Source organism: Mus musculus, chromosome 3, assembly GCF_000001635.26.
Source record: "Mus musculus strain C57BL/6J chromosome 3, GRCm38.p6 C57BL/6J".
Lineage (NCBI taxonomy): Eukaryota > Metazoa > Chordata > Mammalia > Rodentia > Muridae > Mus > Mus musculus.
The window spans coordinates 137,874,521-137,899,708 of NC_000069.6; the positions used below are offsets into that span (position 1 = coordinate 137,874,521).

At 42.6% G+C, this 25,188-nt stretch overlaps 1 protein-coding gene and 1 long non-coding RNA gene across 5 annotated transcripts in view; one reads left to right on the plus strand and one right to left on the minus strand.

The window, feature by feature from the left end:
- Dnajb14 (DnaJ heat shock protein family (Hsp40) member B14) overlaps positions 1-25,188 on the plus strand; it is a 48,889-nt gene that overhangs the window by 6,846 nt on the left and 16,855 nt on the right. For 2 of the 3 annotated variants that reach the window (NM_001033155.1, XM_006502055.2), the window contains exons 2-3: positions 10,753-10,924; positions 18,288-18,433. In NM_001033155.1, coding sequence (NP_001028327.1) covers positions 10,753-10,924; positions 18,288-18,433 — 318 coding nt within the window. The remainder of the gene's footprint in view (positions 1-10,752; positions 10,925-18,287; positions 18,434-25,188) is intronic. The other variant, XM_006502056.2, reaches the window with a different exon arrangement.
- On the minus strand, positions 1,313-3,623 carry Gm40155. 2 transcript variants are annotated; one of them, XR_867662.3, is made up of 3 exons: positions 3,519-3,623; positions 3,004-3,097; positions 1,313-1,344 (listed from the first exon to the last, which is right to left on the minus strand). It is a non-coding gene; the product is annotated as a predicted gene, 40155 (long non-coding RNA). The 2 variants fall into 2 exon arrangements; XR_867663.3 differs by lacking the exon at positions 1,313-1,344 and adding an exon at positions 1,387-2,040.

Consider the following 25,188-nt stretch of genomic DNA (forward strand, 5'->3'; position numbering starts at 1 on the left):
AATTTTTGTGGCCACGTGTTAATATCCAACATGACCATTTCTCTGGCTCCACAGCTTTTACAGATATTTTCTTCATTTCTTAGTTGAAACACTTCCGTAAAGAGGCACTCAGTTCATGTTGGAGGTACATACTAAATAAAGGCTTGGTTGGTGTAGTGGCTATTCCTGATTGTCAACTTGACTATATTTGGAATGAATTACAATCCAGAATTGGAAGGCTCACCAGTGACCCTTATCTGGAGGCTTGGAGATAGAAGTTTCTGATCTGGAGCTTGGTATGGAGAACTTGAGGCATAGTGGCTATGGATTCCAGAAGATTAAATCTCCGAGTTCAAGGTCATCTGGGATTAAAGGTGTCATGGAACACATCTTTAATCTGGGCTACACCTTTCATCTGGGATTAAAGGTGTGGTAGAACACATCTTTAATCTGGGCTACACCTTCTGCTGGAGACAATATAAGGACATTGGAAGAAGGGAGTCTTGCTCTTGCTTTCACCTGCTTGCCGTGTGAGACTGAGTAACTGCTAGATCCTTGGACTTCCATTCACAGCTACTACTGAACCATTGTTGGGAATTGGGCTGCTGACTGTAAGTCATCAATAAATTCTTTTACTATATAGAGACTATCCATAAGTTCTGTGACTCTAGAGAACCCTGACTAATCCAGTTGGTTTTATCCGGTTTTGGTGGTAGTGGTGATGGGTTTTGTGGTTTTGTTTTTTTTTTTTTTTTTTTTTTTTTTTAACTTTCTTTTTTTTTTTTTTAAAGATTTATTTATTTATTATATGTAAGTACATTGTAGCTGTCTTCAGACACTCCAGAAGAGGGAGTCAGATCTCTTTACGGATGGTTGTGAGCCACCATGTGGTTGCTGGGATTTGAACTCTGGACCTTCGGAAGAGCAGTCGGGTGCTCTAACCCACTGAGCCATCTCACCAGCCCCCTTGTTTTGTTTTTGAGACAGGGTCTTAACATGTAGCTTTGGCTGTCCTGGAACTCACTAGGGAGACCAGTCTGACCTTGAACTTGGCTGCTTCTGCTTACTAAGTGCTGAGGTTAAGGTGGACATCACCTCACCTGGCTACTTGTCTCTGTTTTCAAGCAAAGACCCTGGGTCTCTCTCTCTCCAGACAGCTGCTTGTTATTTTTGATGTCTTTGGTTAGTGGGAATCCCTTTATAATAAACAATTAAAGCTCCTGGTTCTTTTTTTTTTTAAAAGATTTATTTATTATTATTCATTAGTACACTGTAGCTGTCTTCAGATGCACCAGAAGAGGGCGTCAGATCTCATTACGGATGGTTGTGAGCCACCATGTGGTTGCTGGGATTCGAACTCAGGACCTTCGGAAGAACAGTCAGTGCTCTTAACCGCTGAGCCATCTCTCCAGCCCCCAAGCTCCTGGTTCTTATACATGTCTTTTTAGCTGTCTTTAGTTATGCAGCTCTTTGGTATAACAGTGTTTCGGCTTCCTCTGTATATTTCCTGTGCTAGATCTGGAATCAGCCCTATGTCTTATAATCTTGGTTTCTTTTAGGGAAAAATGGTGTTTCAGCATCACCGTACAGGTACAAGGAACACTGCCACCTAGGTTGTTCATTGTTTGGGGTTCTATTCAAAGCATAGCGTTGGGAAATGCATAGTGCGTTGTGGGTGTGGATTTGTGTGTGTATGTCTCTTTGTCTGTTTTGTCTGTTTGGTTTTGTTTTCTTTGTTTTTTTTGAGGCTGGCTGACCTGGAACTTCAGAGATCTGCCTGCCTGTCTAGTAAGTGCTAGGAGTAAAGATGTGCACTGCTGTGCCTAGCTAGTATCTTGTCTTTTTAAAGGTAGTTGGCTTTTGAGTGTATATCATTCCTTCCAATTCAACATAAGCTTTCAGAGTTCTTTGCTTACACATCTTAGCCTATGTTTCTGTCTTCTTGAACTGTAGACCTTGTTCTTGAAAACCCATGAGATCCCAGGTTACATTTGAATTACTGTCTTGTTTCATGTTGTATCATGTGCGTAATAGTTTCAGAAGAATGTACTCAGTATTAACCTGTCAGGATAATGATCAAAAACAGTTTAACATTTTAAAGTGTTTTTCTCCACATTTATGCATTTTAATCATTTTACAAAGCAGCACCTGAGCTTGGGCAAACACACCTGTGTTCCCACAGTGGTGAAACCACTTCATAGCATTATAGGACCTATCCCTGTAGTTAAGTAATGGCAACTAGGACTGGAGAGGTGGCTCAGAGGTTAAGAGCACTGACTGCTCTTCTAGAGGTCCTGAGTTCAATTGCCAGCAACCACATGGTGGCTCCCAACCATCTGAAATGGGGTCTGATGCCTTTTTCTGGTGTGTCTGAAGAGAGCAATGGTGTACTCATATACATAAAATAATAAATATTTTTTTAAAAAAGGAATGGCAACTATAAAGTAAGACAAGGCTCTCCTGAGTACTATGTACTTCATAAATGGTTAGCTTAGACTTCAGGCTTTTATGAAACAGTCATCCTGTGTTTTACACATATATACATGTTGTCTATTTCCCCTGAGATGATTAGAGTAGTTGTAGATCGGCTGTCCCATTGCTGAATAATTCTGGATATATTTCATAAGATAAGGACATCTGTATGTAACCACATAATAATCACATTTAGGCCATTGGTTCATGCATTCATTTAAATTCTGTAGGTGGACCCATTGTATCCCTTACAAAGAAAAAAAGGTAGGTGTTTTGTTTTTGTTTTGCTTTCTAACTGGGAAATATATAGGTATACTTGTATGTGTGTATGTTGTTTATGTTGGCATTCCATTGTATTTAATGGCTATGTTACTTTTATATATGTTCTGGTATCTGTAACATACATATACACACATAACCTATATTCACCTCTCATTTCCAGTTCAGTGCAACATTGTTCTTTCTCCCTGTCTTAGTTATTGTTCTATTGCTGTGCAAAGAAATCAGGACCATGGCAACTCTTGTAAGAGGGAGCATTGGGGAGTTGCTTACAGTTTAGAGGAGTCCATGGTCATTGTGACAGGGAGCCTGGAGACAGACATGGCAAGCAGAGTGCTGGAGAAGTAGCCGAGAGCTGCACACTGATCTGGCAGAGAGAAGGCATGGGGCTTGGCATGGGCTTTTCAACCCACAAAGCCAGTGACACACTTCTACCAACAAGGCCACACCAACCCTTCTAATCCTTTCAAATGGTGCCACTCCCTAGTGACAATGAACCTCTGCTATTCACTGAGTGAGAAGCGTAGCTCCCACTTTTGTTTTTGTGTATTGTAAATCAACTCCTTGATCACATAGATGCAGGCTATGTCAGTTTCAGCCATGTGTTTGGCAGTGGCTGCCAGTTTGATCCCCCAAAAATGTTTCTTGGCCCAAGCCAGTAGGCCCTGTCAACCTTAGCTGGAAAAAGCTTCAGGAGGAATGAGTAATCCCATAAGTTTCTAGCCTATTATTTAAAGAATATTTGAAGAGGATTTATAGCATCAGACCACAGTGTTGTTATGCACTACCTTCTCTCAACTGTCCTTCTGTCTTAATTCAGTAAGTATCCATGTGATGTTTGCCACCAGTCTCATGCCAAGGTATATGTTTTGGAATTCTGAAGCTTGTTTCCTAGTGGGTCATGGGGAGAGTTTATGGAACTATGTTCCCCAAGTTCTAGAATGCTAAAGACAATTTACTTGTGACTTTACTGTTGAAGTTTGGTGACTGTATTAAGTTACTGTGCATGTTGCTGGGATAAAATACCCAACAGAAGCAACTTAAGGAAGGGGGTTTATTTGGCCTCAGGAGTCCATGAGAAAGCGCACCATAGCAGGGAAGACGTGGAAGCAGGAACTTGACCTTGCTCAGTATCACGTGCATCTGCAGTCAGGAAGCAGAGAGAGATGAACGCTAGTGGTCACCTTGCTCTCACCTTTTTATAGAATGTAGGACCCAGCACACAAAACAGCACTGCCCATAGGTAGAGCAGCTTTGCCTACCCCAGTTGAGCTCATCTGGAGACTCCCTCCAGAGCTTGCTTGTACATCCGTCATCCTAAATGCTGTCAGGAAGATAGTCAGGGCTCACGCTGTCATTGAGTCGTTAGCTCACACTTTCTTGTCTTAGGTAAGCAAGTACAATACACCAGGGTCTTATGCACGTGCCAATGAGAGGCAAAGTCTGAGGACAGTTTTCTCTGTAGAAGTCATTTGACTTTCTGGTTTTTGTTATTGTGTAGCTGCCCAGCTAGCTCCCCTTGAGTATAACTCAGGTTTCATTTACTTTAGGATTTCTGATACTTTATTATATCATTTAGATGTTTTTGTTTATATGTCAGAAGTCTTCTAATTATGGTTTATTTCCTATATTTTTCTTTAAGCTTTCTATTTTCCATGTGTTGTCTTTTTTTTTTATATGTTAAGTATTCACCACTTCCTTCAATGTTTTTCTATTTTTCATTTTTAAAATTTCTAACCTTCAGACATCTTATTTCTCTGTGTAGTACCTGTTGAACTGTTAAATAACTTTGTTCCTTCTAGCTTAGCATTTTAGATTTTTAAAGACAGGGTTGCGTAGTCCAGGCTGGCCTTAAACTTGAGACCCTCCTCCTTCAGCCTCCCAAGCTCTGGTGTTTCAGGTGTGCATCTTCAAGTCCAATTTAGCTGTCTTGGTCTTGCATGTTTTAGTTATGGTCTTACTATTAGCTTGGGCTTACTGTATAGACAAGGCCCCTTGAGTTAGTTTTTCTTGTCTGTGGCTCTGCTTTCTGTGCCTCCACACCCAGCCAACCATGTCTTTTTGGATGGATTCTCCCCCCCACCTTTGATATTTCATATTCTTTTATTTACCCTGTGTGTGTGTGTGTGTGTGTGTGTGTGTGTGTGTGTGCACGACAACTCTAAGGAGCTGGCTGTCTCCTCCACTTTCCTATGGTTCTGGGAGTTGAACTCAGGTGATCAGGCTTGTTGAGCAAGCATCTTTTTCTGCTGAGTCATTCCCCACTCTTCTGTATTTTTCTCCCCTGTGGTCTGGGTAAGTGATTTCTTAGTTGCAGTTTTGACTGTCGTTTCCTATAGAGCGGTGTCTCTCTGTCAGCTGCTGGCTTGACCAGTATGTGTGGTGACATTGATGGTCTTTAGAAATCACATTTATTTACCTTTTACATACCAACTCTTTGCATAGTGTTTGAACTTGATTGTTCTCTTTCCCTGTTTAGTTATCTACCTATTACTTGTGTAATCTTTGTTTATTTAGCCTTTCCAATATACAGAGATCTTCCTGGTTTTCTACAATATTTAAGAGTATGTCTAGCTAGCTAGGAAAGAATCCTTCTTGTGTCTTCCCCATTTCTCTCTGCAGTTTCCTTGTTCATTTGTTGTTGTTGTTGCTGCTGCTGTTGTTATTGTTACTGTTGTTGTTGCTGCTGTTATTGTTGCTGTTGCTACTACTGTTGCTGCTGCTGTTGTTGTTGCTGTTGCTGCTGCTGTTGCTGCTGTTGTTGCTGTTGCTGCTGTTGTTGCTGCTGTTGTTGCTGTTGCTGCTGTTGTTGCTGCTGTTGATGCTGCTGCTGCTGCTGCTGCTGTTGTTGTGCCTTACCTTCCAGTCTGTATTCTGTTCCCTGAAGTTCACTGTAAGTGTAACCCAGGCACTCCTGCTATGATAAGTGGGTGAGACCCATTCATTTTCGTGCATTTCCTCGGTGTGGCCTGTAATGCCCGTTGGTTATTTTGTTTCTTTTGTGTGTGAGCCATTCCTCTTCTGTATTTTCTTGTCTGGATAAGTGATTTTTTTTTTTTTAATCTATGAGCTTGGCAGATGGCCACTCACACTTCTCTGCTTCTCACACAGACACTCAATACCCACACAAAACTTTTTCCCTGTTGATGATTCATTCCCATCATCATATAGTAGGGGATTTTGCACATGAGGTTATGACTTTACTACTTAATTCTCTTTGGTTTTATTTGAGATTTAGAGAAATTTAAATTTTAAGTTCCAAGCCTGGCAGGGTGGTACGTTCCTGTTATTGCAACAGTGAGGAACAAAGGATTTGGGGTTTGAGGATTGCTTAATCTACATTTGTGGGTTTTGTTTTGTTTTTTTTTTTTTTAAGTTTTACTATTTACATGCTGGGACTCACTGCTGCTACATACACTATTCTGATCCATTGTGATTATATTAAATGCAGTATGAACTCCAGCTGAAGGTTAGCTATATGGTATGTCTTATATTTTCCTTAATAACAAATAGGTTACTATATCACCTACAATTAGATTGTCAAATGGCCCCTTAGTTGTTAGCCATGGAAAATAAATGACAGAAGTTTCTATAAGAAATAGCTATGTTTTTGCAAATTTGCCAACAGCAGCTGGAATTATTAATATATAACTATGATAATATATGTAGAATTATTTTATTGGTATCATTTACATGCTAAATAATGGATTTATTTAAAGTACTGAGTTAAATAGGTTTTTAGTGGAATCAAAAAATTGTGGGACTGTTGGCATAATTCTGGAACACTTCCCAACCTTGGAAATAAAATGATTCATTGGATGACTGTCTCCTATGACATTCCTCTGACCCACTGACCCACTGACCCCTGCCGAAAAACAATCTACATTTTCTTAAAAAAGGATTTATTTATTCATTTATTTATTTTATATATATGAGTGTTCTGTCTTCATGCATACTAGATGAGGAACTCAGATCCCATTATAGATGGTTGTGAACCACCATGTGGTTGTTGGGAATTGAACTAAGGACCTCTGGCCGAGCTGTTAACTGCTGAGTCATCTCTTTTTTAAAAAATTATTTATTTATTTATTTTTATTAGATATGTTCTTTATATATATTTCAAATGCTATCCCGAAAGTGCCCTATACCCTCCCTCCACCCTGCTCCCCTACCCACCCGCTCCCGCTTCTTGGCCCTGGCATTCCCCTGTACTGGGGCATACAAAGTTTGCAATACCAAGGGGCCTTTCTTCCCAGTGATGGCCGACCAGGCCATCTGCTACACATGCAGCTAGAGATATGAGCTCTGGGGGTACTGGTTAGTTCATATTGTTGTTCCACCTAAAGGGTTGCCGGCCCCTTCAGCTCCTTGCGTGCTTTCTCTAGCTTCTCCATTGGGGGCCCTGTGTTCCATCTTATAGATGACTGTGAGCATCCACTTCTGTATTTGCCAGGCACTGGCATAGCCTTATACGAGACAGCTATAACAGGGTCCCTTCAGCAAAATCTTTCGGGCATATACAATAGTGTCTGGGTTAGGTGGCTGATTATGGGACGGATCCCCAAGTGGGGTAGTCTATGGATAGTCCATCCTTTCGTCTTAGCTCCAAACTTTGTCTCTGTAACTCCTTTCATGGGTATTTTGTTCCCTATTCTAAGGAGGAATGAAGTTCCCACCCATTGGTCTTCCCTCTTCTTGATTTTCTTGTGTTTTACAAATTGTATCTTGGGTGTTCTATGTTTCTGGGCTAATATTCACTTATCAGTGAGTGCATATCTAATGACTTCTTTAGTAATTGGGTTATCTCACTAAGAATGATATCCTCCAGATACGACCATTTGTCTAAGAATTTCATATATCCATTGTTTTTTTTTTTGTTTGTTTGTTTTGTATTGTTTTTTGTTTTTTTCAAGACAGGGTTTCTCTGTATAGCCCTAGCTGTCCTGGAACTCACTTTGTAGACCAGGCTGGCCTCGAACTCAGAAATCTGCCTGCCTCTGCCTCCCAAGTGCTGGGATTAAAGGCGTGTGCCACCACGCCCGGCTCCATTGTTTTTAATAACTGAGTAGTATTCCATTGTGTAAATGTACCACATTTTCTGTATCCATTCTTCTGTTGAGGGACATCTGGGTTCTTTCCAGCTTCTAGCTATTATAAATAAGGTTGCTATGAACATAGTGGAGCATGTGTCCTTATTACCAGTTGGAACATCTTCTGGGTATATGCCCAGGAGAGGTATTGCTGGATCTTCTGGTAGTATTATGTCCAATTTTCTAAGGAACTTCCAGACTGACTTCCAGAGTGGTTGTACAAGCTTGCAAATCCCACCAGCAGTGGAGGAGTGTACCTCTTTCTCCACATCCTCGCACCCCTAGTCTACTGTCTTTTTTTTTTTTTTTTTTTTTTTTTTTTTGGTTTTTCTGAAACAGAGTTTCTTTGTATAGCCCTGGCTGTCCTGGAACTTACTTTAAAGACCAGGCTAACCTTGAACTCAGAAATCCGCCTGCCTCTGCCTCCCAATTGCTTGGATTAAACACGTCACCACCGCCCGGCTTTTTTTTTTTTGTTACCTAGTCTACTTTCAAAGCGTGCATTTGCTTGCTGTTTTTCTGTTTTGTTGTTTTGTTTTCTCCTCAGTCTCTCCCTTCTCTGTTTTCGTGGCCTCCACAGCCACCACCCCACTCCAGAGGTGCTAGAGATTAAATCCAAGGCCAGCTAGGCCATCCTCTGCCTGTGAACTATATTTCCAGGCCTTGTGCTTTTCACATGATGAGATCATGTAGTATGTGGTCTTTTGTACCTGGCTTCTTGGCTTGGTGTAATGTGTTCTCTGTTATTTGTGTGATAATCATGTTAAAATTTAGTGTCCTCTTATTTCCAAATAGATTTTTACTGCCTGGGTGGCCCATCTTGTGATGGATATTTGCTTCTGCTTATTGTCACTATGCATGATGATACGTGCTCTGCTTCTCAACCTATTTGTGATTCCAGTTACGTTTTCCTTTCCTCCTTCCCTCCTTTCTTTCCTTCCTTCTTTGATTTTGAATCAGAGTCTCACTTGGTTAACCCTGGCTAAACCAGAATTTGCTGTGGAAACCAGATTGACCTCAGACTCACAGAAGTCCTCTTGCCTCTTCTTCCAGAGTTCTGGGATTAAAGTGCACCACCACTCCAGCCTTAAATTATGTTTTTGTAATTGATTTATTCTTTAAAGGTGAGCACAGGTGCTCCTGTATTGTATAGTTCATAATGACACTAGTTTGTTGAGCTTTGAAGAAGTGATTTTGTGATCTAAATACAACACTGTCAATTTTCGTTCCTTTGTGCCAGAGATATGTCTCAGTGGATAGCGTGTTTGCCTTGCAAACAAAAACTTAAACCCCTACAACAATTTAAATGGCACGGTGGTAAACATCTGTGGTGTGAATCCTGGGTGGTTGAGGTAGGATGTCCTAAGTGAGCCTTTACTACAGAGCGAGTTCTAAGCTGGCCTGGGCTACTTAAGTCCTTGTCTATAAAAACCATACAAAGCAAAACAACAGTTGGACTTAACATCTTGAACATTGGTTAGTCCAAGCTGTATAAATTCGAAGTTTACATTATTCCATCCTTAATAATTTCTGTCAGTTATTGAGATGTGTTAAAACTACTGTCATGTTGTATTTCCATCATGTTTTGTTGTTTTGTTAAGTTTAATTATTTACTGTTTAGTTTTAGTTTTTACCGAAATGTTCATGCCTTATACATAGACACATAAAAGAAAACAATACGATTAATCATATTGCACTGGGAATGTGTGATCCAGCCTTACCTCTTGGTTCCTCTATGCCTGCTGTTAAGCCTCTGTTTTCCAAGTTATTTTAAAGTAAACCCTAGATATTATTATTGTTTTGTCCATTTGGTGTTTATATTTATTCATCCCGTGATGTATGTTTGTGCCTCTGCACATATGGACATGATTTCATTCTGTCTGAACTATAAACATTATAGGATTCTTTCTTTAGTGCATGCCTTTAAGTGGTGCAAAAGAAATACTTATTTCTATGTACGTTTGTGTTTGTATGTACATGTGTGTGTGCTGGTGCCGCCAAAGACCTGAAGAAGGTGCTGGGTTCTCTGGAACTAAGGTGTAAGTGACTGTGAGCCACCTGATGTGGTACTGGGAGCTGACCGCTGGTCCCCTGCAAGAGCAGTACTCACTCTAACTGCTATGCTCTCTCTAGCCTTTTAAAAATATTTTTACGTTATATATTTGAAAGAATATTACTGTTCAACTCACGTTGACAATTGGGTTTGTTTTTTTTTTTTTTTTTTTTTCTACTTTAAAGATCCTATACCAGTGTCTTCCTGTTGCTGTTGAAAGTAAACAGAAGTTTTTTGTTTGTTTTTTTTTTTTAAACGTACTTTTAAAAAATAATTCTCATGAACTACTTTTAAATGTTATCTTTTGGGGAGGTGTTCTGCAGGCTCACTAAGTGTGTCATAAGACTTCGATGATAGCGATTTCCATTCATTACCTTTACATGTCTTTGAACACTCAGAAACAATGCCCTGTAGACAGTTACTACTAAAAGAATGAGCAAAGTTTGTTTATTTGTTGTGTTTTGTTTTGTTTTAAGAGAGGGTTTTACTGTGTAGCTCTGGCTTTCCTGTAGTTCACAAAGATCTGTCTGTCCAGCTCTGACAAGCAACCTGTTACTTAAAGAGACATTATGAAGCCTGAACTGGTGGCTTGTGTTTGTAATCCCGGCACCGGGAAACTAAAGCAGAGTTGAGAGTTCAAAGCCGGATTGGGCCACGTAATTCTAGGTCAGCCCCAACTGCATGGTAAGGTCATGCCTAAACAAAGGGAAAAACATAACAACAATCTCCCCTCCCTAATAAAAAAGATAAAGGAGGACGAGGCCATGTTTAGTCTCTCCAGAAGAGCTCATCTTGTCTGCTTTGTCTTTTTTCCGGAGCCCTTTGTCTCTGTGTCCTGATGTGAGTAGGTTGAAGTGTCCTTTATCTCTCTTTACACAGCGTTATTGGAAATAATTATGAAAAACGGCAGCACCGCTGGAAGTAGCACGCATTGCCGAAAACCTCCTGGGAGCAGCGACCAGAGCAAGCCCAGCTGTGGAAAGGACGGCACTTCTGGTGCTGGGGAAGGCGGGAAAGTCTATACCAAAGACCAAGTAGAGGGCGTGCTCAGGTAGGTGTGAATGCGAGTGTGTCCGCACCATGATCGTTGACTGTGATTGGACCCAATCGACGTTATAATGCCTAAAATAAAAATGTATTTATATATAGCACAGTTTAATAGAGGGAAATGAAGGAGTTACCTGGGTGCCCTGTCCTTCATTATTTTGAAGTCAGCCTGGAGGGAGTTAACTTTCTGGAAGTTTCCACTCATTTAAATTAGCTATAAGTCACAGTGAGTTTTTAAAATAATGATCTCAGCTTTGAGTCTATGCACTGTTTGGACTGTAGTATTGAATGGATTGCTTTGTTGTGATACGTAGTTGAAAATAGGAGAATTTCATATGCGGGAAGGCTAAGAATAAGGGCAGCAATGTTTTTGATTTTCAGATTAAAGATGCTTCCTTCCCTTTCTTTTCGGCAAGGCTACCTGTCTTCTCAGACACCGTGGTGCCCCTTTTGTGGTCTCGCTCAGTGCTTCTCTCTATCATGGGAGTCTCCTTCTCCATATACGCCTGTGTGAGGCAGAGTCAGTGGAGCTGAGCAGCGAGGAGCTTGGTTTTAGACATACAGCTTTACTAACTTTTTTAAAAAAAATAAGAACGAGTTTTCTTGAAAGAAAATCTTAGGTATGAAGTGCTTCAAAATAGATTTTGTTTTCTGTGGAAAGTTATGGGACGCGTGCTCTTCTGAGCAACTGAAGTTTGCAGGTGATGGGTTCTGTAGGTGACTCATCAAGGATTCTCAGGGAGATCGGATTGAACTAACACAAGCGAAAAAGAGCCAAATAACTCAGCAGAGGTGGCCTTTGTCCCTCGTCCTATGTGTCTTCCTTTTCTGTCTTTTCCCTTTGTTTTCCCCAACATGGTTTGTATGGCATATACCTTGAGACTCAGAGTCTGTCTAGTAAGGAGAGTGACTTGTCACCGTGTCTTGAATCTAATATCAATATATTTGGATCTCCTCTCTTTCCTCTCTGTGTGAATGCTGAAGGTTGGTTGTATCATTGTGTCCGAATTCATAGTGAGGGAAACAGATTCCTGAATCAGGATAAAACCATGGAGGAGCACCTTTGACTGCTGTGATGGTAGCAAGCACTTCCAAGGCCTTAAGTGAAACTGCTGATCACTTCCATAGCACTGCACTGGGCCAAAGTCGACTTTGGGAAACGCTATAGGAAAACTCAGCCCCAACCCAAGCTGTATTTCCTGTGTGCTTCACATTACATTAGGAGACCACTCTTCACGGATTCTCCCTTCCTTCTTTTTTGATTTATTTACTTTTATTTTATATGTGTGAATGTTTTATGTATGAGTATATATATATATATATTACATGCATGCCTGGTTCCTGTGGAGACCAGAAAAGAATGCTTGGAACAGAACCTGGGTCCTCTGCAGGAGCAGCAAGTTCTCTTAAACACTGAGACATCACTCTAGCTGTCCCACCCCCTGAATTTTTTTTTTTTATTACAACTTTAATTGTATGTGATTTTTGTGACTACCCCTTTCACCTTGCAGAATAGAATTACCTATTGGCTTGGAAGTGTCACCAAGAAACAAAACTATAGTTGTAAGTTTTGGACAATGATAATATTCCAGATTTGCTGTTACTTTTTTGTTTTGTTTTGTTTTGTTTTTGAGATAGGGTTTCTCTGTATAGCCCTGGCTGTCCTGGAACTCACTTTGTAGACCAGGCTGTCCTCGATCTCAGAAATTCGACTTCCTCTGCCTCCCAAGTGCTGGGATTAAAGGCGTGGGCCACCATGCCCGGCTGCTGTTACTTTTTTAAATCTATATATCCTCTCCTCTACCTGTGTGTGTGTGTGTGTGTGTGTGTGTGTGTGTTTGTGTGTGTGGGAGAGAGAATACATGTGTGAGAGTATACACAGGAGAGGAAGTTAAATAAATAAAAGAAATATATTTATTTCAGCACTGGCCTGAGTATGCATGTGTGCATGCCCATGTGTACATGCGTGTGTGTGTGTGTGTGTGTGTGTCTATTTGTCTGCATGTGTGTGTGTGTGTGTGTGTGTCTATTTGTCTGTGTGTGTGTGTGTGTGTGTGTGTGTGTTTGCTTTTGTTTTTCTCCCAGCCACAGGACTTGCCTGTAGTAGGTGGGAGAAGGGGATGGCACATCCTGAGAGTAAAACACTGACAGCTAATAGCCGGAGCAGCTATGCCATCAGAGTTGGCCAGCAGAGCCCTGAGCAAGCTTCTGTCTGTCCCTGAGACTGGAGGTGACACTGTCGATGAGGTTGAAAGCTGAGGAGAGTAGGAAGAGTCTTTACGGATGGGATGGAGTGAGTGCACGTTGAGGGTCCAGCCGTACTTACGATCACAATTCCTGATAGACCAGCTGCTTTAGAAGTATTACCTGTATTATAGATTGATTGATTTACTATATCTTAAATTCCACATAATATACATTGTATATAATATAAAATGTATATATAAAATCCCCTTGTGGAATGTTTTATATAATTATGAACCATTCTTTTAAGCAAATCCCTAAGTTATTTGAAATATTTCAGTCAGTCCGTTGTATGTAAGTTGCCTAGTTGCATAGTGTGTACATATTCATAGTAGACTTCTTAAATGTGGCCCAGTGAGGTAGCAGATGAGAGGTCAGAACCTGCATCTTGTCGTTTGGTGTTTTGTTTTATTTAGACTCAGGGGATTTTCCTCAGGAAAGTCCTCTGTCTTGATAGAGAAGGCGATTATGCAAACAAGTTGCTCAGTAACAGCAGGGTTCAGTGGGGAGAAGCCACGCAATGATCCTGCATCCCTTGCGTAAGTGTAAACTCACAGGAAGATTGAAGGAAACTTGTTTAACTAGCAAACAGGCAGTGGAGCCGCCGAGCTCTGTGTCATTGAGTTGAAAAACATTTAAAAATTGAGGAAAATAAGCTTTATTGGAAGTTTTTAATGCATCATTGTAAAAGAACTACCTTGTATTTAAACATAAAAGGTCATCTCGGAATCTACCAGGCAATTATAGCTACATCTGGTACCCCTTTCTGTGCAGCTCTGTCTCATTTGAATTACAAAGGCTGGAGTTTCAGAGTCTCTTCTGTCCTTTTGCTTTTGTTTTCAGTTGTTCTTGTTTGTTTGTTTGTTCGTTTGTTTTAGACTAGGTCCTGCTTGGAAGCCAAGACTGAGCCTAAACTCCTTCTCCTGCTCTAGCCTCTCTCAGAGTGTGGGATTACAGGTGTGGGAGCCCGGTCTTTCAGTTCTTTAAATTAAAGGAAGATAAATTACAGTGAAGAGACACATGACCACTGCAGTCCTTATTTTAAAAAAGCATTTAGTTGGGGCTTGCTTACAGTTGTAGAGGGTTAGCCTTCATTGGAGGGAAGCATGGTAGCATGCATCAGACATGGTGCTGGAGAGAGAGGTAGCTAAGAATTCTACATTTAGATCTGCAGGCCTCAAGAACAAAACGTGGGCCTGACCTAAGCATTTGAAAACCCAAAGCCCACCCCGAGTGACACACTTCCTCCAACAAGGCCACACCTACTCCAGCAAGGCCACACCTCCTAATCTCTTATCAAGTAGCTCCATTCCCTAATGGCCAAGTATTCAAATATAGAGATGGAGGGGGGGGGGCATTCCTATTCAAGTCACCACGTAAGGTAAGGAATTTATGTGGAACATGACTGGATGTGGATAATTGATTGTCCTGGCTAGTTCGTATGGCCAGCTTGACACAACATGTAGAAAGAGGCAATCTCAATGGAGGGTTTGCCTAGATAGTGTTGACCTGTGGCCATATCTGGGGGGAATTGTCTTCCTTGTTCATTGATATGGGAGAGCCCAGTTTGAGAGTTCATTGATATGGGAGATGGCTAGTTTTATGCCATCTTGACACAAGCTACAGTTATCTAAAAGGAGATGATCTCAATTGAGAAAATGCCTCCATAAGATCTGTCTGTAGGGCATTTAAAAAAATTTTTTTTAATTAGTGATCAATGGGGGAGGGCCCACCATTGGATGGCGCCATCCATGGGCTGGTGTCCTGGGTTTTATAAGAAAGCAGGATGAGCAGGCCATGGGGAGCAAGCCAGGAAACAGTACCCTCCACGGCCTCCAAATTAGCTTCTGCCTCCAGGTTCCTGCTCTGTTTAAATTTCTGCCTTCTCTGCTTTTGATGATGAACTGCTGGATGGATCTGTGAGTGGAATCAACCCTTCCCTCCCCAACTTGCTTAGGGTCATGGTGTTCTTCTCAGCAATAGTAACTGTAACTAGCACACTGGCCCTCAGCAGGCAGTGCCGCCCCTGGGCAGGTGGCCTTAGGTTGTATTGTGAAAGTTGGCTGATCACGCGTGAGCCGGGGTGAGTGAGCAGGGTTCCTCCATGGTGTGCGTATGCTTGAGTTCCTGTCCAGTTTTCCCTCGGTAACAGATTCACGGGCAAGCTGATATGAACGGTTTCCTCTCCAAGTTCCTTTTGGTCCCAACAGCAGAAAGTAAACTACAGTGACAATCTGCAGCTAAGCTGTATCCCACACAGAGGCTCCTGGACTGCACCTGGCACTCAGATGCTCTGCAGGGCCACCTCCCACCACCACACCTTCCCTCAATTTCTAATTTATCTGAGAAAAAGTCTCCAGAGATTAGGAGACTATTTAGACTGTTGCCTCAGGGTTTCTGTTGCTGTGATAAAGACCATGACAAAAAGCAGCCTGTGGAGGAGACGGTTTGTTTCACTTTGCAGTCTGTAGTCCATCATCATGCAGAGAAGTCAGAGCAGGAACCTGGAGGAAGGAGGCCCAGGCCACCGAGGCATGCTTCTTACTGGCTTGCTCCTCATGGCTTGCTTAGCCTGCTTTCTTATAGCTCCTAGGGCACCCAGCCCAAGGGGTGGCACCACACCCAGTGAGCTTAGTCCTCTCCATTGATCATCAATCAGAAAAATGTACCACAGGCTTGCCCACAGATCAATCTTGTAGGGATTTTCTCACTTGAGGTTCCCTCTTCTAAAATGACTCTAACTTATGTCAAGTTGACATAAAACTAGTCAGCACAATTGACTGTTTGGTCAACTAAATGTACAAATAATTACTGTTAGATCATAACTTTTCCTATTGTTCTCAAGATGTTATTAATATCAATATCACAATATAAAATCTATTCCAAACTTTTAAAGTCTTACAATCTTTAAAAAAGGTTGAGTTCCAAGCTGGAGAGATGGCTCAGCAGTTAAGGGCACTGACTACTCTTCCAGAGGTCCTGAGTACAACTCCCAACAACCACATGGTGCTCATAACCATGTGTAATGGGAGCCAATGCCCTCTTCTGTGTGTCTAAAGACAGCTACAGTGTACTCATATACATAAAATAAATAATTTTTAAAAATTCAGTCTCTTTAAAATATCCAGTCAGTCAGGCACAGTGGTGAATGCCTTTAATTCTAGCACTCTGGAGTCAGAGACAAGAAGAGCTCTGCCAGCCTAGTCTATATAGAGAGTTCCAGGATAGCCAGGACTACATAGACTCTATCTCAAAAATAAAATAAAATATCCAGAGTCTCTCTAAACTCCAAACTCTCCATAAAAGTTTAAATTCTGCCAACTGTGGGTTCCTGTTTTTTTTTGTTTTGTTTTTTTGTTTTGTTTTTTCTTCTTCTTGGGTTTTTTTGGTTATTTTTGTTTGTTGGTTGGTTTAAAAAAAAAAAAAAAAGTTCAGTACTTTTCTTCCTCTAAGAGGAAAGAATTAGGACACAGTCAAAATCAGATCAAAGCAAAACCAAAGTCTACCCAGCAGTGTGGAGTGTCAGACTTTGGGGACTCACACCTCGTGTGCTCCAAAGAGCTTAGGGATCTTGGCACAGAACATGGAGGGAGTCCCACAGGCTCAGGCCAGCTCTGGGCCCCAGCTGCTGCAGTCCTTGGTGATCAGCCCATAGTATTGGCATCTCCAAGAAAATTGTCATTTCTGGCATCTTAGCCTTCTCTTGTGTCCTCTCCGTGCACGTAAGGGGCCTTCACTCCAGAAGTGTCTTCTGAGATCCTGTTGTGGGCCAAGCACTGTAGTGGGAAATACATTCAGTAGTGAAAGAAAAAAAACCTTCCTAGGCTCTTTCTTGAATTGGTCTGTGAGAGGGTTTTTCCTCTCCTGTTTCTCTGCTCCCCCCTCCTCTCTCCTTCCCCTCCCTTCCCCTCCCCTGCATCCCCTCCTCTTCACTCCTCCCCCCCTCCTCTTCCCTCCCCTCCCCTCCCCTCCTTCCCCTCCTCTCTCATAGTTTCTTAGTGTCTCCTAGCTCCCAGGGATCAGCTCTTCAAGTTAGCTTATCAGTTACGATTTCAAGACGCAGACCATGGAATATAACTAAAGCTACAAAGGAAAGGGGGCCTTTTCCTTCCCTGCTGGTGCAGATGAGCACAGAACCTCACCCCTGCAGGCTGTGTGTGCTGTCTGCCATGAGCTCTGTAGCGCTTACCCCCCTTAGCTTTGGGATGCCAGGTTGTTTGGTTGTAGGAGGTCATCAACAGAATCCTCACTGCTCGCTAGCCCGTCAGTATCTCTTGTCTATTCCTGAACTGTTTCCAGCACTCCAAGCCAGTGGGCCGATGTTCTGAAACACAAACTCTATTAACTGACCTCTAGGAATGGATTGATGGAAATCATATACAACAGATAATTTTGAATCCCCATTGTTGCTTTCAAATGTTTTATTAACACAGGACCTGCCATCCTTTTTGGAATCACTTGGTTACATTTTCAGTAGCAGTGGTGTGGAGATAGCTTCCTTGGTTGGGCTTCAGACCTTAGGCCACTGTGGAGCTCCTCTTCAGCTCCTGTGTGGCTTCCTGGGCAGCCTCTGGGTAGTCCCTGTGTGGCCCCTCTGCAGCCCCTGGGTAGTTCCTGTGTGGCCCTCTGTGCAGCTCCGCTGTGCGGACCATGTGCAGTCCCTATGCAGCGACTGGCTCTGCTCTCATGCTCATCTCCATCTGCACTGTGCACTAATAAGTTCTCCCAGTGTTTACTCCTCAGTAGTGACACACTTTTCAGGCCTTTCTCCCGCCTCAGTTGCAGTGAGTCACTGCCCTTCATCTGTATTCATGGGTTTACCTCTGTGGCTGATACACTATGCTGTGGACATTCTCACGGGTGGAGGAGTGAGAATGGAGCAAACAGCCTGCATCACACCCACAAATATTCCTTATACCTACTGTTCTAACAGGGTGATGTCATGCTCCTTATACCATTCTAATAGAGAGTGATGTCATGCCCCTTATACCATTCTAATAGAGAGTGACGTCATGCCCCTTATACTATTCTAACAGAGAGTGACGTCATGCTCCTTATACCACTCTAACAGGGTGATACCATGTTCCTGCTTAAAATTTATATCCTATCATTTTTGTTCACAGCATAAACAAATGTAAAAATTACTACGAAGTCCTCGGAGTTACAAAAGATGCTGGTGATGAAGATTTGAAAAAAGCTTATAGGAAGCTTGCTTTGAAGTTTCATCCAGACAAAAACCACGCCCCTGGAGCCACGGATGCTTTCAAAAGTAAAGTAACTTATGACACTTCATGACAGTCTTTTCTAGATGGCCCATTACAGTGTTTCAGAATATGAAATCTGTTTTTCCTTCCGGTGCATTTAGAAAGAAGCTTAAGACCAGTCTAAAAATCCTTTGAATCTTTTTTTTTTGTTGTTTTGTTTTTCAAGACAGGGTTTCTCTGAATAGCCCTGGCTGTCCTGGAACTCACTTTGTAGACCAGGCTGGCCTTGAACTCAGAAATCTGCCTGCCTCTGCCTCCCGAGTGCTGGGATTAAAGGCATGCGCCACCACTTTGGGCTAATCCTTTGAATCTTTAAGACTAGCTTCCATTACCCAGTGGAGCAGATGCAGTATGGCTGCGAAAGTCTGCAGGCTGGTAATCGAAGTCCGAAGTAATATCCAGGTACTGTGTGTGTCTTCTGGTTTGGTGTGAGGAGGTAGGTTGACAGTTTGTATTACCTTCCAGTGTTTGAGATATGACCCAAGTCAACCGAAAGTAACAGTTTTACTGAGGTTTTCTTGGACGTGGCCTAGAGTGGAGATTTCCTAGACAGGCCATTCCAGGAATGCTGGTAGGTAGTGCTCTTAATATTTCTATGATGCTGGTCAGGTTTTATGATGCCAGAGGTCAAACCCAGGGCCATGCGTGTGTTAGACAAGCTTCTGGCGCTGAGCTGCATCTCTAGTCCTGGAATTTATGAGCTCAGGTCTTGCTGTGCAACTCAGGCTGGCTGAGTGAACTTGGCAGTTTTCCTGCCTCTGAGCGCTGCCATCACAAGTGTGCACAGCAAGGCAAAGCACAATTCTGCATCCTTTATATCGATTTTTAGTAATGCGTTTACTTTTGCTTCTTCAAACTTGATTTCTTATCTCTCGTCTGTGTTATCTACTTTACTTCCTAATCTTCTCTACAGCTTTGGTGAATTTAGTAACTATTATGCAAAATAGGGGTGAAAATTAGGTAACGGGTTTGATAATTTCCTATTTTATATGTTGTAATGAAAGTTATACAACTGTCTCTTGCCTCCCCTGGTTGGCAGAGGCTTCCTTTTACTTCACCTTTCCAGGGAAGCCAGGGTAGCGTCTCCCTGGCAGACAGAGTGGCTGGTGTCAGGACTCCCCATGCCTTGAGCGTATTATTAAGTAAAAGAACAATAGCAATAGTTTCATGGTTTGTTACAGTTTCATTGTAACAATTAATGTGTTGTCCATAGTGAAACTTTTAACTTAGTGATTGTTGATTCTTGTGAATTTGATATCCTTAGAGCCAGGGTTTGGTGTTTTCTGTAACTTGCTGGGGTCCGGGAATAGAACAAAGGAGGGATTATGTTAAAATGTTTCAAGAAAGAAGACTTGCCTGGCAGTGGTGGCTGCAAGCCTTTAATCCCACTTATTCTGAGTTTGAGCCTAGCCTGGTCTACAGAGTGAGTTCCAGGACAGCCAGGGCTATACAGAGAAACCCTGTCTTGAACCCCACCCCCACCCCCCAAAAAAGACTCCATTAGTTTTTCATAAAAATACCGTTCAAGTTGTTTATAATCCAGCCATTGGGGAACATGTCTATAATCCCAGCTTCCAAGAGGCAGTGCCAGGAGGATCACAAGTTTGAGGCCAGCCTGGTCTACATAGCAAGTTCCAGGCCAGCAGAGTTATGTGCTGTAAAACTCTTTTTTGTTTTCCCATCATAGTCAAAGAGAGGGAGAGGCAGGGAGGGGAGGGAGGATATTGTTTACAGAACAGTTTTATTTGTTGAAGGAAGTTGCCAAGGAAAATACATCTGGGAATTAATAATATATTCCAGTGAAAGCTCTGCCAAAGTTGTTCTTCTGGAAAAAGATAAGTTAACAGCGGCACAGAGAGAGGGTAGGGAACCTTCGTGGCTCAGCAGGTGAAGGCACTTGCCACCAATCCTGGCAACCTGAGTGTGAGGCTCAGGACTCATGTGGTGGAAGGAGACAACTGATTCCTACAGGTTACACACACACACACACACACACAAATGAAATAAATAGTTCAAAAAAGAAATTATGGAAAAACCATATTTTCACAGTTCTACATGAGTTTAACTTAAACCTTTTCCCATTGTCTCATGAGCCTGCCAGACTCTGATGGTTGGCTCCTGCTCCGTGATGACGTAGGAGGCCCTGGTTAAACTCAGTCGGTCACGCACAAGAAAGACACAGTATAGGATGTCTACAGGAGGGGCATAAGAGAGACTGGAAAGTGTCAGCACACGGAATGCATTATCTATGTGTGTATAATGATCAGGACAGATTTAATAAAATTATAACAGGTCTTGGTGATGGGTGATCCAGATAACGTTGGCAATAGTAATTCTCCCTGGACTGGAGGGATGGCACTGAGGGAAGAGCACACAATGTTCTTCCAGAGGACCCAGGTTGGATTACTTTCTTTAACTGCAGCTCTAGGGGACCTATCGCCCTCTAATGGCCTCCACAGGCACTGCACCCATGTGCTGCAAGCATCCAGGCAAACTCTTCCTATACATACAAGTAAATAGTAGTAGGCCGCCTGGCATACATCTGGTGGTGGCATACATCTTTTATCTCAGCACTCATGAAGCAGAGGCAGGTAGCTCTCCTAGTTTGAGAAATTTCAGGACAGGCAGGGCTACACAGAAAAACCCTTGAAAAACAAGAAACAAAACAAAAGGTTCATAGTAATAATGCTTCCTAATGTTAAGAATGTTAGGCATGGCTCCCAGGTGTGGTTCTGCCCGCCTGCAATCCCAGCACTTGGGAGGGAGAAGCAGGGAATCATGGGTTCTAAGTCTCCTTGGCTACGTAGTAAGTTCAAGGCTAGTCAAAGTTACATGAGACTCTGTCTCAAAACTAATAAACAATCAGGGCGTGGAGAAATGGCTTAGCAGTTAAAAGCACTGGCTGTTCTTCCAGAAGATCCAGGTTCAAGTCCCAGAACCCACATGATGGCTTATAAGCGGCTATAACATCAGTCCTATAGTATCTGATGCCGTCTTCTGACTTCTCTGGGCACCAGCCATGCACAAGGTGCACAGATACATGCAGACAAAATACTTATACACATAAAATAAAAGTAACTTTAAAAAAAAACAAAAAAAGAGTGTGAGGCTGGCTGAACCTGTTTGTACTGTAGCTGCTGGCAGAGTATGTGCCTAGTGTGTACAAGTCTAGGGTTCGGTCTCTAGTGCCACGAAACAGAAAAAAATCCAAAAGCTTCAAAGAATGTTAAGCTAATTTCTCCCACTGCATCACGGTCAGGTGAGCATTGTTGCTCTTATGGAAAAACTAAGACTACAGGTGTCTGTGCTGCAGCATTGCTGTTGCTCTTACGAAGCAGCAAGCAGCGCAGATGTCTCATACCAGCCAGCCAGCCGGTCAGTGGGGTCTCACAATGATGGTGTGAAGGCTGGGTGTCATCATTATGGTGTAATGTTCTGCTTTGTAAGGGAGAAATACTCCTTACTGATCAGCAGACTGGGAGATTGTAGTCTCTAGTGGAGAGGCTCACACAGTCAGTGTGCAGGCGGTGAGCTATAAATCAGAATGCCACTTTAATTAGTCCCAAGGGAGATCAGAATTAGGAGCTGGCTCAGGAGCCAGTTTTCACCCACTAGAAACCGAACAGAAACCCCAGCCTGTAACCCACAGCTTTTCAGTGAGCAAATGTAGTTAGGCATCCTGCAGCCAGTGTGGTCACACAAAGAGGCAGGCTTCATTTGTCGTGTGCTTCCTTGAGTGTCTGACGTATTCTTAGCCAGTCTTCTGCTTGGAGACACCAAGCTGTTTTTCCCTAATCAGAGACAATGTTTTGATGTTTTTTCTTCTTCTTCTTTTTTTAATATCTATCTATCTATCTATCTATCCATCCACATGCGTGTCTTTGTACATACATGCCTACACACGTGCTGAAGTGTGTCCACACAGATTTGTGGAGATCAGAGGACAGTTTGCAGCACATTCTCTCCTTCTACCAAGCGGGTCCTGGAGCTGGAACTCAGGTCATCATCAGTTTGTGGCAGGTGCCTTTGGCTGCTGAGCCATCTCGCCGGCCCCCACTTTGGTCCCCACTTTATATGGAAAATAGGATAGATAAGAGTTTGACCACACTGAAATGTTATTTTATAGAAAGGGGAAGTCATTTGCAGTTTATTTTTCTATTCTACTTTATTTTCTTCAAGAATAGAGAAGTAACCATAGACTAAAGACTCAAGTTAAATGCTATGTTTGTGTTTCTCTAAGGGAAACAAGTGTTACCTAGGACAGTAAACAAAACCTGGCTGGGTTGTCTTTCCCAGGAAACTTGTTAAGTTTACTAAAGCAAAGAAATATTTATTATGCAGAATGATTTTTTGTTTGTTTTTGTTTTTTCCAGACAGGGTTTCTCTGTGTAGCCCTGGCTGTCCTGGAACTCACTCTGTAGACCAGGCTGGCCTCGAACTCAGAAATCTGCCTGATTCTGCCTCCCAAGTGCTGGGATTAAAGGCGCGTGCCACCACTGTCCGGCCAGAATGATTTTTATAACATACCTAAATGTGTTTCCCACACCATTCCGGTGACACGCATTCTCTCTCTCCTCTCGGACATAAATACCATTATCTCGGTGTTGACTGTAGCTCATCGGTCCTTGCCTCTCATTCACAAAGACGTTAGTTCATTACCCACTATCACCATCAAACAAGCAAGAAACAACACAAAAGCAAGCCACCAAACTAGGACACATTATCTTCAAAGGTTGGAGATTGTTTCAGTGCACTGTTCTGTTGTCAGCATACACAGGGACATCCTAGCAGAGGGCACAGGGTACCCGTGTGTTTCATAAATAATCTTGCGCCAAAGCTTGGGCTAGGTTTGTAGTTTAATATTAGCAGTGTAGACCCAAGGGCATGACTTGCAGAACAAAGATGTTACTTCCTCCTTTGGGCTTTTTCTTATCGAAGTGAGGGGATCTGAGATTCCCTCATCTTCAAAGAAAGACATGCTTCACCCAAAACATTGGCACTGTAGCAAAGCCCAGTGTCTGCCAAGTGTTTTGTAGCTTTTTCATTCCTGTGGAGTTTTTTTCTTTTTCTTTTTCTGTTTAATGTTTGTTTAAATTCTTGTGAGCACGGATGGTGGGACACACCTGTAACGTCAGCACTTGGGTGACAGAGGCAGGAGGATCAGGAGTTCTGCTTACCTGGAGATGAACAGCCATTCTCGTCCCCAGGCGCATTAGTTACCGTCACTCCAGCTTGACCAACTACTTGGCACATATAACTGAAGGGGGGGCAGGGTTTATTTTGGTGTATAGTTTGAGAAGTGTAAGTGTCGGTCTGTCCTGAGAGAAAGGGCATCCATGCAGGCAAGGCTGTTCACAGGATGGTAGATAGGAAGCACTGGAGAGAGATACAGAAGGAAGCCAGGGTAAGATACAGCGCCAAGGACATGGCTCCTGTGACCTCCTTCCTCCGGTTACACCTCACCCCTACCTTTCACCACCTACCAATAATCCTCGAGTCCATCAGAGAAACCCATGTATTCAGCCAGAGCACTCATGGAATTGTGGAAACCCATCTCAGATGCTGGCGGCGCTTTACCACTTGCCTAGACAGCTTTCATTTAATCCTGTTGGCGGTTTAGATTTAGAGGCCCAGGCAATGGGAGGTGGCAAAGGGACCTTAGCACCTTACCACCATCCCAAAGTAACAGGCTGTAGCCTCCTGGTGTCACAAAAACACACAGACTGCAGCATTGAGGCGCCCCTTCCCCTAGCCAGGAGACAACTGTAGTCCTAACATGAGTCTGGAGACCCCATCTCTTTCCAGCACTGCTGGGGAGCTCCACACTCCCACCTCACTTGATGGTGTCAAAGTCTTAGAGGGAAGGAACCCGGATGTTGCAAGGAAGTTGTGAGACAGTGTGTGTCCCTACTGCACTGGAATGGTAGGAGAGAAAGACGTTAAAGCATAGCATTTAAGATGCAGAGCCTCCCAAGAGGCTAAATAAGCAAACTGCAATAGAAAATCTCTTATCATTCCAAGAACCAGGGCCCTACATGGTTAAAATGCAGTCTGTTAGACACCCACATGGAGAAGACAGAAAAGGCAGAGTTGTGTAGCAAAGATGTTACTATGATATAGGTGTCCTGAAGAACAAAAGTGTGTGTGCCAAAAGCAAATAAGATGGCCAAAGAAATACAGAGTCTGAGCAAAGGTGTAAAGACCAGAGTGGAAATTCATCATCACAAGCAACGATCTGAGATCCCTGCTAATGCATGAACGGGAGAAAGGGCAGACGGGGCGAGGACCCGATGAACTAGAATCATTGCGCTTCCCATTCAAACGGCCAGAGAGTCACACAGAGCAGAAGCAGCAGCTCCTTAGAACAGCTTCATAGAACATGAAGCTGTGACAGATCTCATACACAGGTCAGCTGCGCTCTGAGAGTGGGAAGGAAGACAGAGATGGAAATCATTAGAGTTTGAGGCTTCTCAAACTTGAGGAAGAAAGAAAGAGAGAGAGAGAGAGAGAGGAAAGAAAAGAAAGGAAGGAAGAAAGAAAGGAAGAAAGAAAGGAAGGAAGGAAGGAAGGAAGGAAGGAAGGAAGAAAGAAAGAAAGAAAGAAAGAAAGAAAGAAAGAAAGAAAGAAAAGAGGCAAGTAGGCTTTTAGATATGAGACATTGGATGAGCCCCAAGCACTTAAATCAAAAGAAATCTATAACGAGAGACATCTCAGTCAACCTTCTGGAAATTAAAGACACACACAGTAATTAACAACATTA